This window comes from Topomyia yanbarensis, chromosome 1 (assembly GCF_030247195.1).
Source record: "Topomyia yanbarensis strain Yona2022 chromosome 1, ASM3024719v1, whole genome shotgun sequence".
Lineage (NCBI taxonomy): Eukaryota > Metazoa > Arthropoda > Insecta > Diptera > Culicidae > Topomyia > Topomyia yanbarensis.
Genome location: NC_080670.1, coordinates 111,930,606 through 111,949,902, shown reverse-complemented (window position 1 = coordinate 111,949,902; position 19,297 = coordinate 111,930,606). Strand labels below are relative to the sequence as shown.

General features: G+C 43.7%; 1 protein-coding gene across 1 annotated transcript in view; it reads right to left on the bottom strand.

The window, feature by feature from the left end:
• LOC131675808 (uncharacterized) overlaps nucleotides 1-19,297 on the bottom strand; it is a 107,534-nt gene that overhangs the window by 52,360 nt on the left and 35,877 nt on the right. Inside the window, exons 2-3 of the mRNA XM_058954953.1 lie at nucleotides 12,827-12,952; nucleotides 12,475-12,762 (exon numbers count right to left, since the gene is read on the bottom strand). Of these exons, the coding sequence (XP_058810936.1) occupies nucleotides 12,475-12,762; nucleotides 12,827-12,952 (414 nt within the window). The remainder of the gene's footprint in view (nucleotides 1-12,474; nucleotides 12,763-12,826; nucleotides 12,953-19,297) is intronic.

Below are 19,297 nucleotides of genomic sequence, written 5' to 3'. Positions count from 1 at the left end.
GCCCTGATAAGCTTCGAGTGGTGGTTAACAGTTCAACTCAGGCAAACGATATTGCTGGCTACGAGCCCTTTACGAAGGAGTACAGGGTGTATATTCCAGCTAGCAGGGTTGAAGTCAGTGGGGTCGTTTCCGATTCGAGTCTGAATTGCGAGGACCTGCTAAAATATGGGACTGGCTGTTTCAAAGACCCCATGCTTAAGCCAGTGAAGATACTGGAATGCAAACGTTTGCATTCAGCATCAGTCGCAGCTGACGGCAAGAAAATATACGTCAACTCAGACTCTTATCGGGTGACCTTCGCCAGCTCTGCCCTGCCCAATTACCTCCTCTTTGACAAGGTTCGTCTACCTGTTCGCCTCTATGTGCCGCGGGTCATGAACTGTACTAATTGCAAACAATTGGGACACACAGCCTCCCATTGTAGCAATAAAGCTCGCTGTGGGAAATGCGGTGGGAATCATGCGGATGATTCCTGTGGTAGAGATGTCGAAAAGTGTCTCTACTGTGGGGGAAACCCACATGATCTCCCTTCATGTCCCGCGTACAAACAGCGCGAGGAAAATCTTAAGCGTTCCCTTCAGGCACGCTCTAAGCGATCTTTTGCAGAAATGCTTAAGATAGCTACGCCACCCGTCTCTGCGAACATCTTTACCAACTTGTCTACTGACGAAGGCGACTGTGATGAACCCCAGGAGGGAACATCTTCTGCTGTGCCTAGAAGTAGTAGAAAAAGGAAGAACATTTCCTCTTCCAAGCTTCGTCGTAAAGGCCAGAAGGTGTCTCTTCATGGTCCCCCTAAAATAACTACTCAAGGAAGTACTGGTGCAAAACCGAAGCAAGTCGCTCCCGGTCTCAGTAACCTGAGCTCAGAAAAGGAGTTCCCAGCACTTCCAGGAACATCAAAAACCCCAAGTGTTCCCATATCTCAGCCAGAGAAAGAAAACAGTGCTGGCTTAATAAATTTCTCTGACATTGTGGACCGTATTCTTACAGCGTTAAACATTTCTGACCCCCTTAAAAGTATCTTGATAAGCTTTCTCCCCGCAGTAAAAACATTTTTGATGCAGTTCACTGCGAAATGGCCCCTTCTTTCAGCGATTGTATCCTTCGATGGCTAATTCATCGAACGAGGTCAAGGATTTAATCACTGTTCTACAGTGGAATTGCAGAAGCATTATCCCGAAAATCGATTCGTTTAAAATCTTACTAAATAATTTGAAATGCGATGCATTTGCCCTATGCGAGACATGGCTAACTTCAGAAATAACCCTACACTTCCACGATTTTAATATTATTCGCTTGGGTCGAGAAGACTCTTACGGAGGAGTACTTTTGGGGATCAAAAAGTGCTATTCTTTCAATTGGATCGACCTCCCCTCGACACCAGGCATTGAAGTTGTCGCTTGCCAAACCAGAATTAAAGGCAAAGACCTTTGCATTGCTTCCACCTACATCCCCCCTAGAGCCTCAGTCAGCCACCGACGGCTTTGCGATATTGCGGAACTCCTCCCCGCACCGAGGCTAGTTTTAGGTGACTTCAACTTCCACGGCACGGCATGGGGTTGCCTTCATGACGATAATCGATCTACCCTACTCCATGAGCTTTGCGACAACTTCAATATGACTATTTTGAATACGGGTGAAATGACACGGATTCCTGCCCCTCCAGCGCGACCGAGCGCCTTAGATCTGTCCCTCTGCTCGACATCGCTGCGGTTAGATTGCATGTGGAAGGTAGTCTCTGATCCCCACGGCAGCGACCATCTGCCAATCGTAATTAGTATTGCTAACGGTTCAAGGCCACTGAATACAATCAATGTTTCGTATGACCTCATACGAAATATTGATTGGAAGAGCTACGCGATATCCGACAAAATCGAGTGCACTCAAGAGCTTCCTTCGGAGGAAGAGTACGGGTTCCTGGCTGGCTTGATTCTCGATACCGCGATTCAAGCTCAGACTAAACGCGTACCAGACGCGAACTCACGCGGGCGTCCTCCCAATCCATGGTGGGACAAAGAGTGCTCAGACGTGTACGCGGAGAAGGCCGCTGCGTATAAGACCTTCCGGGACGACGGGCTGCCAGCTAGCTACCGACAGTACGCGATGGCGGAAACGCGCATGAAGAGTTTGATAAAAGCCAAAAAACGTAGCTACTAGCGCCGGTTCGTCGACGGACTAACGAGAGAAACATCGATGAGCACTCTTTGGAGTACTGCCCGGCGCTTACGAAACCGAAACTGTACTAATGAGAGCGTGGAATATTCAAACCGTTGCATATTCGATTTTGCCAAGAAGGTTTGTCCGGATTCCGCCCCGGCACAGACGATCTACCGCGCCACGTCCCCTCACAATAACGTGAACGAAACACCGTTTTCGATGGTGGAGTTCTCACTTGCTCTCTTATCATGTAACAATAAAGCCTCAGGGCCAGACAGAATCAAATTTAACTTGTTAAAGAATCTGCCAGACTCTGCCAAGAGACGCTTGTTGAATTTATTTAATAAGTTTTTTGAGGATAATATTGTCCCTCATGACTGGAGGCAAGCGAAGGTCATCGCCATTCAAAACCAGGAAAACCAGCCTCCGACCACAACTCGTATCGACCGATTGCGATGCTGTCCTGTATCCGAAAGTTATTCGAGAAAATGATCTTGTTTCGCCTCGATAATTGGGTTGAAGCAAATGGCTTACTGTCAGATACACAATTTGGTTTCCGCAAAGGGACGAACGATTGTCATGCGTTGCTCTCAACAGAAATTCAAATGGCTTATACTAGCAAAGAGCAGATGGCATCAGTTTTCCTAGATATAAAGGGGGCTTTTGATTCAGTTTCTATCAAAATTCTTTCTGAGAAGCTGCACCAGCATGGTCTTTCAACGACTCTAAACAACTTTTTGCTAAACTTGCTGTCTGAAAAACATATGCATTTTTCGCAAGGTGATTTATCGACATCACGAATTAGCTACATGGGTCTTCCCCAGGGCTCATGTCTAAGCCCCCTTCTCTATAACTTTTAAGTGAATGACATTGACGAATGTCTTGTCAATTCCTGCACGCTAAGGCAGCTTGCAGATGATGGTGTGGTCTCTATTACAGGTCCCAAAGCCGTCGATTTGCAAGGACCATTGCAAGATACCTTGGACAATTTGTCTGCTTGGGCCCTCCAGCTAGGTATCGAGTTCTCCACGGAGAAAACTGAGCTAGTCGTATTTTCAAGGAAGCGTGAACCAGCGCAACTACAGCTTCTATTAATGGGTCAAACTATTGCTCAGGTTTCAACTTTCAAATATCTCGGGGTCTGGTTTGACTCTAAAGGTACCTGGGGATGTCACATTAGGTATCTGAAACAGAAGTGCCAACAAAGGATCAACTTTCTCCGTACAATAACCGGAACATGGTGGGGTGCCCACCCAGGAGACCTGATCAGGCTGTACCAAACAACAATATTGTCGGTGATGGAGTACGGGAGTTTCTGTTTCCGCTCCGCTGCGAACATACATTTCATCAAACTAGAGCGAATCCAATATTGTTGTTTGCGTATTGCTTAGGGTTGCATGCACTCGACACATACGATGAGTTTAGAAGTGCTGGCGGGCGTCCTTCCGCTGAAAAATCGATTTTGGGACCTCTCATATCGATTGCTCATCCGATGCGATATCTTGAACCCGTTAGTAATTGCAAATTTCGAAAGGCTTGTCGAGCTCAATTCTCAAACCCGATTTATGTCCTTGTACTTCGATTACATGGCACAAAATATCAATCTTTCTTCATACTATCCCAACCGCGTCAATCTCTTTCATGCTTCTGATTCAACTGTATTCTTCGACACATCCATGAAAGACGAGATTCGTGGAATCCCGGATCACATACGTCCGCAAGTAATCCCAAGCATCTTTCATAGTAAATTTCGAGAAGTCGACTGCAACAAGATGTTTTACACCGACGGGTCAAGCCTCGACGGCTCCACTGGCTTCGGTATATTCAATCAAAACCTCACCGCCTCATTCAAACTCAATGATCCTGCTTCAGTTTACGTCGCAGAACTTGCTGCTATTCAGTATACCCTTGGGATCATTGATACTTTGCCCACCGATCATTACTTTATTGTCTCGGATAGCCTCAGCTCAATCGAGGCTCTCCGGTCAATGAAACCTAGAAAGCACATTCCATATTTTCTGCGGAAAATCTGGGAGCGTCTGCGTGCTTTGTCTGTAAGATCGTACAAGATTACCTTAGTTTGGGTTCCCTCGCATTGCTCCATTCCAGGTAAGCAGACTCTTTAGCTAAGGCGGGCGCTTTACAAGGTGACATATATGAAAGACCAATTAGCTTCAGCGAATTTTTCAGTATTACTTATCACAGAACCCTCCAAAGTTGGCAAACTTCATGGAGCAATGGTGAACTGGGAAGGTGGCTACATTCGATAATCCCTAAGGTATCGACGAAACCTTGGTTCAGTGGGATGGATGTGGGTCGGGATTTCATTCGCGTGATGTCTCGGCTCATGTCCAATCACTACACGCTGGACGCACATCTCCGGCGTATTGGGCTCGTGGATAGCGGTATCTGCGCTTGTGGCAACGGTTATCACGAAATCGAACATGTTGTCTGGGCATGCGCCGAGTACTGTTCTGCCAGATCTCAACTATTCGATTCCCTTCGGGCCCGAGGAAGATCACCCAATGTCCCGGTTCGAGATGTACTAGCAAGCCGCGATATTCTCTACATGTCCCTTATATACACGTTCCTCAAAACCATCAATATCTAAATTTAAATGCCCCTATCTTTTCTCTTATCATTCCCAGAAGTGCCCTCTTCCGCCTACCGTACCCCAACGATGATTTGATACGACTCCAAGACGAGACAAAACATCTGTCGAATGAACCAACAACACGAGATCTACAGTACAACATCACACGCGCAGCGCGGTGTGTTTCCGATCCGTATCTGAGCCGTACTACGAAATCGTCTGGAGAAACCCCTGCCGGCTCGAGGAAAACCGCCCGGCGTCCCAATACTTGATACATCCGTTCGAATCTGTAATCCTGGCCGTTGATTCCTGATGCCGGAAACTGAAAGTTTATATCCCCCCCCGTTCAGCCTTGTCCACCCTCTCTCCCATGTCTCTGATACACAGATGTATGACTTCACCCCTTGAATATCTTCCCAAAACTTATGTGCCCCCCTATCTGCTAATTTTAGTTGATCAATCCGTTCGACCCCCCCCCCCTTCAGCCTTGTCCACCCTCCCTCCCATGTCTCTGATACACAGATGTATGACTTCACCCCCTTCTCCCCTTGAATATCTTCCCAAAACTTATGTGCCCCCCTATCTTCTAGTTTTAGTTGATCAATATTTAATCTCGTTAAGAAATGCACAACAGTACCACTACTTTAAAATAGCCCTAATTAATTCCCCCTAACCTTGAACCACTCTCTCTAGTTATTTCTATTAATAAGCTTGTAAAATGTTCCGCTTAGTTAATAATTAATTTCTCCTACAATCTCCCTTATAAAAATCATAAAATGAGTTACTATAAAAAGAACACACAAAATGATCCGTCCCCCAAATCTTACGAATATTATATTATACCCTCTTTTATATGTATAAGTTAGCTGTAAAGTTTTTTTTAGTTTCATTATATAAAACAAAATAATATTGAAATGTGTAACCCCCTAGTTTTAAGAAAATCAAAATGTAAAACAATGAAAAAATGGCACCTTTAAGCTAACGCATACGTGCCTTATCAAATAAACAAATTGAAAAAAAAACTTTTTTTATACTTAATTCGGCAAAACAACCCATTCGGGAAAATACCAGTCGGCAAAACAAACCCGGACCCTAGTTAATTCGTTATCTGGGAAAAGCCAGCGTGAGAAGTTGACGAGCAAGTAAAAATTACTATTTCAATACTAGTATTGCTTGTGGCACAAAAACTCGATTCGAGCCGTATTACGCACTTAACATTCTACTAATAAATTTATCTCATAGACTGGTTAGTTCGGCTGACCTGTCTATGAGAGTATCATCTCTATAACTTCAAATACATGTGTTTTGGCAGCTCGCAGTTTTCAGTAGCAGCTTTATTACTCACACTTTTAAAGTGCAGCGTTCAGCTTAGTGGAAAGTGCGCAAAATCATTCACTGGAGATTTCTTCTAGCATAGTCTGCTGGCTGTATCAATTTAGGACTGTGAACGAATGCTTTAGAGTATATAACGCACGCTGTACTTTTCTTACAGCTGATAGATTTGCTCTGAGTCCGTCGTAATTTGGAGGACAGATAGCGTATGTTGGAATTGGTCACGAAATTTTCAACAAATTAAGTGCTTATGTTTAGAAATTCACTTTATGACGAATTTTTGTAGTGAACCGCATTAAATGCGTTTATCTCGAAACCATGTATTTAATCCGAATATCAAACACAGGTCTTGATCCGATTCATTTAATGCAAAATGTACCAGGAATGGTCATAGATGTATACTACTCATGATTGCATATTTGTTCAGTTTTCTATGGGATTTCCTATCTTTATGGGACTGACTTGCGATCATAGGCAGTATAAGTCATAAAGAATTTTATAAATCTTGTGAAATGAAACAGGCCGCGGATTTGAAGTTCAAAGATGATGTCGTGCAGTGGTCGACGCGAGCCACCATTTTGAATTTTGGAATGATGAAAAATCAACCAATTCAGAAATTATACACTGAAAATATAAATTCGTAAATGGAAAAAATGATCGTGCAATACACGATTTCATTCGTCATTTTCTGCATCGAAGTATTTTGGTGCATTGTAAATAGTAGATTTCGGTAATTTCATTCACAAATTTTAATTTTTTTTTGCATTTTGCATATTAAGTGTACATTGTACGATATCGAAATTATTTTTCGTGAATGAAACGAAATGGTGTTATTTAAAAAAAAGGTTTGTGTGTATTACTAACAATTTCGTTGTTTGCACGAATTTATTTTCGTTCATCTTAGAAAAGTTATCGTGTTTAATTATAAATAATTTCTTTTTATTCGATCTTTTAAGATCGATATTTGTATACCATTTTTTTTTAATTAAAGGGATCGATCTGGCAAAATGAATTTTATTTCAAACAGCTCACCACTAAAATTTTCAAGTTTTTTTATGAAAATTAGTTTCACTCTTGTAGCAGCTATTCAATTCGATATTTTACGAAAACTATCTGCACAAAACAAATTCTTAGCGATTTATGCATATATTCTTTCAGTGACATAACGTGAAGGCACATAATTCCGCGCACCTAAGGCATAAGTAAAGCTAAATTCGTTATGAAAAATCAATCCAAATTGTTAGAGTTATGCAATAAGTCCCACTGGCTAGCAATTTTTTTACGTTACTATGGAAAATTATAACAACAGGAGAATTTAAACAGAATTACACAAAATTACAAAAATGAAAGATGTGTTGTTGCACCAAATTCCGCGCATCATATATTGCACTGATTTAAATTCCGCGCACAGGTGCTTCAAAGTTCGCGCAGAACATTATTTAGTAGGATTCCAACAAAAGTGGAACCTCATCTAAATATATAGGATTTTTTATTAACGTATTGTAGAATACGAAAAACTACCTGAATAGAATTGTTACTCAATTTTAGGGTATCATTTGAATAAGGTTTACTTAGGTAACTGCGGTGAATATAAATTCCATTGAACCACGGTAAAAAATCTATCCTTTTTCTTGTTTCTTTTTGCCATGTGTTCGAAATGTGGATTAATTCATTACATTTACATCATTAGTTTTAGATTGGATTTGTTTTTTACACTGCAGTTCCCTTTCTTTCTGTTCTTCGTCAAAAGTTTTTTTACTTGCTCGTTTTTATCTGTTCTGTAGCTTTTTATTCAATCTCACTTCTCTTTTTTCTTTGTAAATTTATTTCAACATTTTTTTCTTCCTTGTAACCTCATCGAAATATTGCTGATAGACTATTCGCAACAAACGATAATTATCCTTTCATAGTGTATTGGAATTTACATTTGCTGGTTTGTGACAAGTTTTATCAAAGGATTTTGCGATGTTACCGGTTCAGCAGGTTCTGTAATCAAATTTCTTCCAGTAACCGTTGGAAGCAGAAGGTTTAGTTCGAATCTTTCATAACAACGGCTCAATGTTTGAAGACAGGTTTGATACTCTTCCAGATATGTTTGAATGTCGCTGAATGAAACCTTTTATCCATTACCTTCCCGGAGTTTTCGCAGCTCTTTAGATGAAATGGTCGGTGTTAAGCCAGACTGGACTATGTGACAAAATATTGATTTAGAGAAAAACGAGTTTAAATTTTGAATACGTTATACTTTATTTTTTGCCATGATTCTTGTTTATGGTTACATATTTAAAATTTGGCAAAAGTTGAATGTAGCTGAAGAAATTCTTTATCCAGTATTTTCATTATCTCATTTTTTGAAGGTTTGCGACCTAGTCCGGTCTGACTTAACAACGACCAAATGTCCTTGCTGGACCATAAGCAATGGTTTTTGACGTTTTCTAGAGTGTATTATATGTTTTTCTTGTTGGTTGAAACTACAATTTTTATGAGCGGAATTGGGTTCGCCTAAATTTAGTGCACCTTTTTCCGCGCACTGTAATTTCACTGATAATACCCTAGATAATACCTATTTATAAATGTGCTGGCCATTTTGGTCTTATGAATTGTAATTCAACACACTCTTTTTATTTTGATGTTTACAAGTTTGAAAATGAAAATCAATCGTTTCGCTTCAAATTAGTTATACTGTCTACATTATGGTCTTAACGCAATCGATTAGGAAATATGCAAACATGGCGGCCACAAGGACGAGCGATCTATTTTATTATTTTGCAGGTATATGAGCCACCAGAAAAAAATTTTTTTTTCTCAGTCGGTATGGATAAACATAAGCAGCATATGTGTATGCCATGTTCAATTATTTTAACAAGCCGCAATTTGACAAATAGCTCAGAGTGCGCGGAATTCTAAACTGCGCGGAATTATGTGCCTTCGTGGTATTTGACAATAAAAACTGGATGTTCCTGTCTTTTCATTATTCCACAAAAAATCTCAAACTTCAACATAGGTATTTTTGCGTTTTAATGCGACCGCATTTCATTCGGATGCGTTTATGACTTCATTGTACAACAAGTGAACCGATGAATCGAAAATTTCCCGCGCCATTTCCTTTTCCGCTATACCAGTGTCATACCAACCTCAATCCATTCGATACATCAGCTTCCATCAACGTAAATGTCCGTCAGTGCCACGTCATCGTTCCATCAAGTTAAGTTAAATGCGTCTCTCGTTCACTCTTTCCGTACGTCAAAGCATCCCATGCTGTAGATATTGTATGCGAATACCTCCGTTTAACTGCTTATAACTAATTTTGACGTTCCCTGACGTGCTGTACCGGTGACGAAAGCCAGACGTATTGTGCAATTCGATCTTCAAACAGCCGCGGCTTGGACTTTGTACATAAAATATCCGAATAAATTCATTTGCAGCATTCTTGGTCTACCAACGAAGAACGAAATGCGAGACGGAACGAGAGCGCTGGCGACTGCAAGAGTGCGAGTGAAGGCGAATGCCTTTAAGAGTGCGTGTGGATACGAGTGGGTTAAAGAGCGCGAGTGGCTACGAGTGGGAGTACGGACGAGTGGGAGCATGGGCGAGTGGGAGCTTAGGCGAGTGAGAGCATGGACGAGTGGTAGCAGCAGTAGGAGTGAGCGCCAGTGGGTGGGTGCGAACGAAAGAGTGGGTTTCAATATGTGCAATTTGAGTGACTTTTGGCCGACTGGAACTCGCAGAAATTCTACCCGGCTGGGGAGCGAACGAAAGAAAAGCATGTATGGAGAACACTCGGATACGAGTGTTGGGCGCAATGAGAACACGCGAATGAGAAATATAAGAGTTATTTTTACGAGTTCAGCAACACTGGAGCCAATTAGCTTCCCTTTTCGTTACGATTCTGTCGGGTAGTCCACGGCGGCGAATCTACCCTACCGTGAATTCCCCGGCGGTAGATTGCTCCCGACCCGATGTACCTTTCTGTGAGCCATTTAGCTCCCCGCTTCGTCGACTCGGTCTAGTCCCCGGCGGTGGAGCTAGCCTACTCAACAGGCCAGCCAGTAGGTGCTGAGGTCCATCCAGCGATTCCGGGTAGAGCGTAGCTTCCGGTTCACTGGCGCCCCAACGACCCACTGATAGCTATTTGACACGGTCTACTCAGTCTAATCACCGACGGTGGATCTAGTCTACTCACGAACTACCCAGTAGGGTGTCGAGGTCGGTCCGGCGATTCCGGTGAAGCCTGACGTCGTTCACTGGCGCCCCGTCGACCCTAACCTAGTGCTATATCGCATACTACTCAACTGGTCCCCGGCGATAGACCTAGTCTACACCGTCGGAGAGTTCCTCGGCGCCGGAATTTCTCTCGAAACCCAGTTTGTGGTTTCCCGGCGGCGTTCTAGCCAGTGGAGCTACTTTGTTGGTTCCTTCGTCACTTCCTCTGCAGCTCGGAGAATATACTCGTAACCACTATGTTGACAGCGTGCCAGATACGCTCGTCGCGGCACATCTCTTCGGAGATATTGTCCATTGTCACACCAGGCATACCCCTTCGAACATCCTCGAATCTAGGGCATTCGAAAACTACATGTTCCGGCGTCTCTTGCACGTCACACACTCCGGGGAAAGGGGTGACGAAGCTTGTTCAAACCGATGCAGGTACTTCCGGAAGCATCCGTGCCCTGACAAAAACTGCGTCAAATGAAAGTTTACCTCTCCATGTTTTCTATGTATGAGAATGAGTCGATGGGTCCACCTTCCTTTCTCCGCGTTGTCCAGCTCTTGCTACCACTTTGCCAACGAGTCCACTCGGACCAGTCTCCTTGCATTACGTTCATTTCTCCGCTGGTAGCATTCCACGTCCTCAGCCAGAGTGATGCAGATGGGAATCATCCCGGCAATTACACCTACCGCCTCCGACGACATCGTTCTATACGCACTCGCGACATGAACAGCCATTAGGCGAAACGTGCTTGTCAACTTCGTCCTGTTCCGCTTTGAGTTCAGCGCAGCAGCCCAGGTCGGTACTCCATACCTCAGTATTGAGGATGAGACACCCGCCAGGAGACGTCTAATGCTGCCTCATGCTCCTCCGTGATTCGGCATCATCCTTGCCAATGCGTTAGTTGTCCTCGCAGCGACGCGCTGCAGAATGTTACGTCTACCTTCGTTGCACAGCCTTACATCCAGCTTTGCCAGTGCTTCCAATAGGCTGTAACCTCTTGCGTTGGTCAGCCTGCTACCCCACTTCACGGCCCAAGCGTTAAAGTCTGCTCCTATAACAATCGGTGTTCGTCCGACTAACGAGTCAGTTAGTGCGTCCAGCATCCGATTGTACTGCTCTGATGTCCACCTTAGGGGAGCGTAGCAGCTACAGATCAATACGCCGTTGATCCTGGCGATCACGAAACCTTCGTGTGTGTTATCCACCACCTCTTAAACAGGGAAACCGCCCATCACTTGTACTGCAGCCATCCCTGCACTATCCACAACCCAGTTACCATTATCGTGGGGAACACAATACTGCTCTGCAATAATTGCAACATCGCACTTCGTTTCTGTTGTCGACTGCCACAACAGTTGCTGTGCAATGTCGCAATGATTGAGATTAAGCTGGGTTATCTCCATTATCATCATCGTTGGCCTGCCTTCGCCTTTAAGTATACAGGGTATTTGAAGCATCCCGTCATGTGGTCGTTTCCATCTTCCGGTTTGCAGATCAAGCACCTTGGTTGCTTCGTGCAGTCTCTAGCAACGTGCCCCTTTTCTCCGCATTCTCTGCACAATGCAGACCTGTTCTGGCCCTTGCAGTTCCTCGCCAGGTGTACGAGGTCAAAGCATCTGAAGCATCGCTCTATCTGCTTGGAAACTCGCGGAGTGGCTCTCAGCGAACATACCGACCATCCTACTTTTATTTTGCCGGTCTCCGCCAGATTGATGGCAGCGGGCACCGGTAGTCCGTATTATCGCTGGTACATCCAGTTTGCATTGCTTGATCAGTGTATGGTTCAGTTCTTCGATGGTCGTTATCTCATCTAGACCCTTGCACTCGACTACGGCTTCCTGCGACAGGGCTCTCACGTTCGCTTCGCATCCCAAGGATTTAGCAACGAGCTCGCGGTAGGTCGAGCTCTTGACGGAATGATCCTTCTTCAGCTCGAAGATCATCTCGCCCTTCTGTGTGCGCCTCGTTCTAACGACGTTCTCTCCCAACTCCTTCAGCTCTGGGTCCTCTCTCACTTTCTTGAGAAGAGCAGCTTAGGACTTCGTATCGTTCGCTTCGACGATCAGTACATCTCCTTTTGGCGCCTTCTAACGGGCCGAAGGTTTTCCTTCTTCTGCTCCCTTTTTTGATCTTCCTTCTTCCTCTGTTGTTTCCCGTGCTTCTCCTACCGCCCTACAACGGTACTCCAGCTGTCTCCCTGTTGGGTGTCGTCTTTTTCTTCGGCAACAGCCACAGCATCCTCGAGCGTCTCCTTTTTGGGCCCGCCTGGTCTTCCGTCTCCTGGCGAGGATCTTGTCCTCTTTGGAGTCACAGAACCTGGCGTGTTATCCACACCAATCTGCTTCTCCTTGCCCTGCTTCGGAGGGGCTAGGACGATAGTAGTCTTAGCCGACGCCAATGCTCGCTCGGCTACATCAACCCTCCGCGTTGCCGTGTCGTACTCATTTACCGCAGACAGTAGCACCTTTCGGATTCTGATCACCATTTCTTTAATGTCCTTATGGACATTGTTTCTTGCATCCACAAACTTGTGGAGCTCCTCCACCAGCGAAGGCTGCCACTACTTTTGGCTTCTGTGGGGTGTTGTTCATCCCGCTCTGCTCTGGCTGTTGTTGCAGCTGCTGCTGTTGCTGCTGCTTCTCCACCTTCTGCTCCTGCTGAGTGAGTTCAGTTGCTGCTGGTGGTGACCTCACTAACCCGCATCTCGATTTTATTGAGTCCCAACTCCGGACCGCTATCTCCACTCGCTGCACATAGTCGCCTCTCGTGATCCCATGATTATCTATACTGCCAAAAGGCAGCAGGGAGGTCATGCAAGGGTCGACACTCTCCTTCATGGGGAGTAGTGTTCCGAATGGGATCGGCGTAAATCGGGAATTCTTCAACCGAACCTAGTACCACCAACCAAATGATGGCAAGTTTCGAACGTACTCGGAGACCTGCCAGGGTTTTATTGGGACGGAGGCAGCAATGCTGTGCAATCGCCATTTCAGGTCGGTGTCATCCTTCCTTACTCAGGGAGTAGAACAGCGCGCCCGTCAGCCCAAAGTCGCCGTCCTATTCGAAATCCGTGTCCTGTCCGTTGTCGTTCGCCATGGCCAGTATGCCATAATCAGGATGTTACTGGCGTCGATCTTGACGTGCCGGTTTGCACTCCGGTTGGACTAGGGTGCCTTTATTGCTAAGATCATCGATTATTGGAATCTTTGGATTTTAGCAGAAGCGGCACAGTCTCGCTTCGTCGGAGCTGCTTTCGGTATTATGGCTTTTTTTAGAGGTTCAGCAGAGCCCAATCCAAACCCCACCATATCCTAGCAAAACTCCGCAACTCGCAGCAGGGCCGGGAGGGGGGGGGGGTTCGTTAAGCTCCTAGACTAGACTCCTATCCTTCCTGTCCCTGCTGCCCCCATGTGTGTATGTGTGTATGTGGAAAAAAATGTCACCTCTGTTTCTCAGAGCTGCCTGGACCGATTTGCACAATCCTGGTCTCAAATGAAAGGTACAACCTTCCCATCGGCTGCTATTAATTTTTTTGTTGATTGGACTTATGGTTTCGGAATTACTGGTTGAAGAGTGCAACCACACATCAAATTCCCATGTAAACTGAAAAGGAAAATTCTCAAAGGGGGGAGTAGGGGAAAATTTCCAAATCGAATTTGTATTTTTGATGGCAAATATCTTCAAAATGCATGAAACATCGAGATTTGATGTAAGCTGGATTTTTTTTTTGGCGGAAATTGACTTTTTTTGGACTTTAGCACCTTTTTGCCTTTCTCATATAGAAAGGTTATGCAATCACTCTAAAAATCGCCCGGAGGGCCGGGAGTCTTATACCACTCGACTCAGCTCGTCAAGATCGGAAAATGTCTGTGTGTATGTATGTGTGTGTATGTGTGTATGTGGAAAAAAATGTGTGTATGTGGAAAAAAATGTGAAAATTCTCAGAGATGGCTGGACCGATTTGCACAATCTTGGTCTCAAAAGCAAATTCCCATATAAACTGAAAAGAAAAATTCTCAAAGGGAGTAGTGGAAAATTTCCAAATCGAATTTGTATTTCTGATGCCAAATGTCTTTAAAATGCATGAAACGTCGAGATTTGATGTAAGCTTGAAAAACAAATTTTGGCGAAAATTGACTTTTTTGGACTTTGGTACCTTTTTGCACGGGAACAAATCCGTTCCTCGAAATGAGAAAACTGACTCATGATTTTTGGAATATAGTGTTTTTTATGCTATGAAAATACACCATGATTTCTGTGCATCATATCATGAACTATTTGTCCGTAACGCAGCACAGTTAACTCTCTCTATGTTGATATTGAAGGGACCATCGACATAGGGAGAGATCGACATATAGAACATAATGATTTTCTTTGAGACAACTTTTCCTTCAGGACATCGTAATGCATGCCGGGAAATAAAGATAGATGTTCGTATTGGGGGGAGTAGGGTAGTAGACGACGAGGTAAAGTGTACTCGCACTGCAAAACATCAAGTTTGCTGTTTGAGAAGGAATCCCTTATTTGCAGTTTATCATTCTGCCCCACATGTAGAGGAACATGGGGAGACTTGACCAGATTTTCAGCTAAATCTGCATAAATCTCTAAAAAAGTTTTCAATCCTTCCAAAGTCATTGAGATATAATGTAAAATAATAATTCGTGTTCAAATTTTTTGCGGAATTTTTACTTCACTTTTTCAAAAGTTATAAAAGTTTGTCTGAGATCGCTTTTTTTGGTAAAGTCTCCCCAATGCGGAGAGACTTGACCAAGGCCTGGGGAGACGACCAAGAGAATTTTGAAAAATCAGAACAAAAAATAATGATATAAATAAGGCCATTACAAATATTTTTTAAAAATTATGTCACCCCCCCCCCTGCAAAATCGCTGAAAAAATCAGGGGGCAAATAATTTTTTTTAAAATAACCAAAATTCAAAAAATTGTCACGTTTTATAGAATAAAAATAGCTTCCATAGAGTTTTGCTTTTCGTAACTGAAAACTATTATGGTAGTTTTAGAAATTACCATCCCATGATAATTTTTATTTTGACCATTCTCGGGTAAATGTGAAGTTTAAATGAGATCATCGATCCAGTCCAACATCAAATGAAACGTTTGCTGGGCGCGGAAGGAAGGACCCATCTGTGTATTATCAAACAAACATCTCATGGAAAGGCTAATACAGACCGACTTCTGAATCGATTCCAAATTAAACTCAACAGTCGATCGAGACATAATCGATCGTTGCATTCGAAAATAATTTCGATAAGGAAACAATCTGAATTCAAATCAGACTCCTGGAGATTTATATGTGGTTCAATATTCTATATACATGAGCTTTACCGAAAGGTTTTTGACATTTAAAGATTTCATATGGGATCGTAGTATTCATACCGTATTTCCGCAGCCATATGTGCGATTCTTATGAACTTGATCAGATCAAAATCTGCTACCAAACCTTCCATTTAAGGCTAAGCTTGTGAAAATCGAATAAGCCGTTTTGCGAGAAGCCGAAGAGACATTAATTCTGAAATATTCCAAGAACCAGAAACATGCGAAATTTTCGAGATAGACGCTGGAATCAAAAGAACTTTGTCTGGCCATCAGCGATCAAGAATGCTCTAGCAAAGCTAAATATAGATCTTACAAATAATGGTATCATCGGCACTTACCGCAGGAAGAACCGGGAATCCATTATCGATGTTAATTTTTGTATCCTTGGAGTAACCGTAAAGATGGACTGAAAAGCGTGCGAGGATATATCCACAGCGACCACCAAGCGATTTGGCACAGCATTGATAACAGGACTATGAACTACACATGAATATGAATATGTAGGAGATATATAAACGAGTGAAGATGGAAAACAGCGATTTTTCACAGGAACGTGTCCGTCGAAGAACTTGAATTTGAGGGTATCCTCTTCAACCTAAATGCGAACGAGTTCACGGCACTACTAACAAAGGCGTGTAATGCGACCATACCAAGGGATGGGAAACTGAGAAACGGTCGCCGGGTGCAATACGACGATTATCGATCTACGTATAAGTTGCCTCCGAGCTTGGAGAAGAAGTCGGAGATCACTTCGGTTTCTCATCTCGCTCAGTTCAGAAGCTAGAAATCGCTCCGCTGCAATAGCAGGGCAAGTAATCAAATTTACCCGCGCGACGCTTGGCAAAAATTGATTCCTTCTGCCTAGTGTGTGATACGTGAACAAACAATGAGTGACAATGCCAAGCAAAAGTATATCACGATGCGGGCAAACTGTGTTGCTGTCAGAGCTGCAAATTTTCACCAAGTTGTTTTGAACTTGAAGGAAGAACAAATCTCAAATCATGCCCTACTATGTTCAATTCGCAGTTATTCGTTTACATCATTCATTCAAACAGTCGAGCTGCTCAATCATTTTCCTTTCATTTTCGATTTCATTTACCTTGTGAATATCTCTGTACTGGGATATTGACTAAGTTTTTCAAGCAAAACTACTCTGAACATACTTCTTGCTGTTCATGTAAGCTTGAAAACATTTAAGCTAAACCTGTCAACATTTAACCTAAACTGGCCTCTACAGAGCAGATGACAACTTTGGTTGGTGAATGAAAAAGCATCAATTTGAAATGAAGACGTACGCTTCGGTTATGAAAATCCCGCCAACTTTAAAGTGAATGATTAAGGGAGGCTTTGAATTTGAATCATGGTTGGGTTTGATTGAGCTGAAAGTTGGCATTTGAAAATGAAAATTTGCACCACTGGTTGCTGTTGACTAAACGAAATATCCGGTAATACCATCAATTCATGAAGGGGAGCAAATGTTGAAGGAGAACTTGAAGTTCAACGTAGCTTGCGGTACTTTATGCGGTGCAATTCCACCATTTACGTCATGCGGTACTGAACATGTTAAAAAATATTTTTCAAGCAGAATCATTCGCTTCCCAGAACAACACGAAACACGTCATCGAATGTAATGACATTTTATACAGTATTCCAACGTATATAGATGTTGACAGTATCGAAAAAAAGATACATGACCTGGCACCACGTACTAGTTCCTTCGCTATCAATCCTGTCAAAATACGGAGAGGTGAATAGTGTTAAGGAAGATAGTTGGAGGAACTTCTTCCCAAGACTCCACAACGAAGTTCGTGTGGTGAGAATGCGTCCGACAAAACCTATTCCCTCTTACTTGACTTTCACATGCTAATCACCTAATGATGTTGAATATTCTCAACGAACACTAGTCACGCACCCAGGACAGATTCCTACCTGTCAATATTGTGATCATCCGCTACACCACAGGAAACCTTGCGCAGAGACTGCTAAAGAAATTCCACCTGATACGAGCAAAGCCGGTATACAATCATCGTATGTTAAACCACAACCAGTTGGTAAACCAACGACTGCAGACCGGACATTCACAAACACCAGCTCAACAACGATCGGCCCCAGTACCACTAAACCATCTGCCATTACCAACATCGAAGTAACAACGATTACAGCAAATGTTTCCAAACCAACAACCAACACCACCAATAAGGAATCTAATACCGATGAAGAAGGATTTACAATAGCGACCCGTAAGCACAAACAACAAATAAGAACATCCGACGATGAGCAAGATGAATGCAGTACCGATGATGACATGGACGTAAACGAAAACGCGAGAGAAGACGGACCAAATGACCCACAATGTGCGCTCCACGGCTCAGTTGTGCTAACGCATTGAGCTGTGTAAAATATATTTAAAATTAAAAAGAAGTCAGAAAGCTCGAGGGAAGCGAGCTGCAAGAACCGCTCTCAACAAAGCAGTCAAGCTGTACAAGAAAGCCTTGCCACAAACCCAACGCGAATTTCCTTAGGAAAGACCTACAAAGTTGGCACAACAAAAATAAAAGGCTCAGCTGCACCACCTGAAAGGTGCCCGGAAAAGATGGAGGTCACCATCGAAAGGTTTTCCCCACAACATGAATCTATTCTCGCCGTACAGTGAGGAGGATGATCACAAAGATGAAGATCGATTTACCAACAAACAGATTATCGAGATGGCGAAAGCCATAAAAGTGAAGCGATACATGAGAGCCCGGATAGTTTCAAAACGATCCGATAATTGGAAGCGACAAAAGCTGATGTTGCTTCCGATGCCGGGACAACATGGAAATCTTTCAGCGTAGTCAATATATCCCTTGGTAATGTTAGAGAGAAGGAGTAATCCTGAACAAGCTAACGAAGTACGCGGACCGTGAGAACGGCATCTCATATAATTCGGCTTCGTTATAGGCAGGTCTACAGTGAAATCCACCCGAACGGTTGTGGGAGTTGTGGAGACAGCAGAGATAAGGATATCGTTTTTGCGTGGTGGTTCCCTTAGGCGTGAAGAATGCTTCAATAGTACTAGCTGGGAAGCAATCGCCCACACGCTGTACAGCACGAGTAACTCTGCAGGATATTATAGAGCTACTTTTAGTACCGAACACTGATCTACGAGACAGACAAGGGGGAATCACAACTACAACTGACGTTCCTCGACTCGACGCTGTGGAACGCAGTGTACGATGGAGTATTGAAGCTGAAGCTTCCCAGAGATATAACGATTTTCGGCTTCACGGATGATGTGGTGTTCCAAGTAATCGGACAATCGCTAGAAGAGGAGACACTCGACACGGAGACGATTGCCCATCATAAAACAGAGTTGGTGATGACTAGCAGCCGAAAGACAGCGCGGTCGGAAAATATATCATCGACTTGAACTTTTAAAGTCACGACGATTATGTTAAGGGGAAGGCTGTGAGAGTAACCACAGCTTTGCTTGAGGCGCCAGTGTACTGGGCACCACGGACCAGCGGAAATCGCTGGACCGAAGCATGTGAACAGACTAGTTTCACCGTCAGGGACAAGATCGAGTAGGTCGAGTGAAGCACTAGCGGTGGGTCGTCGAGTTTTCAACGAACTGGAAGCAGCGAACTAGAAGCTACGCTCCATCCAGTATCGCCGAACCGCCCTCG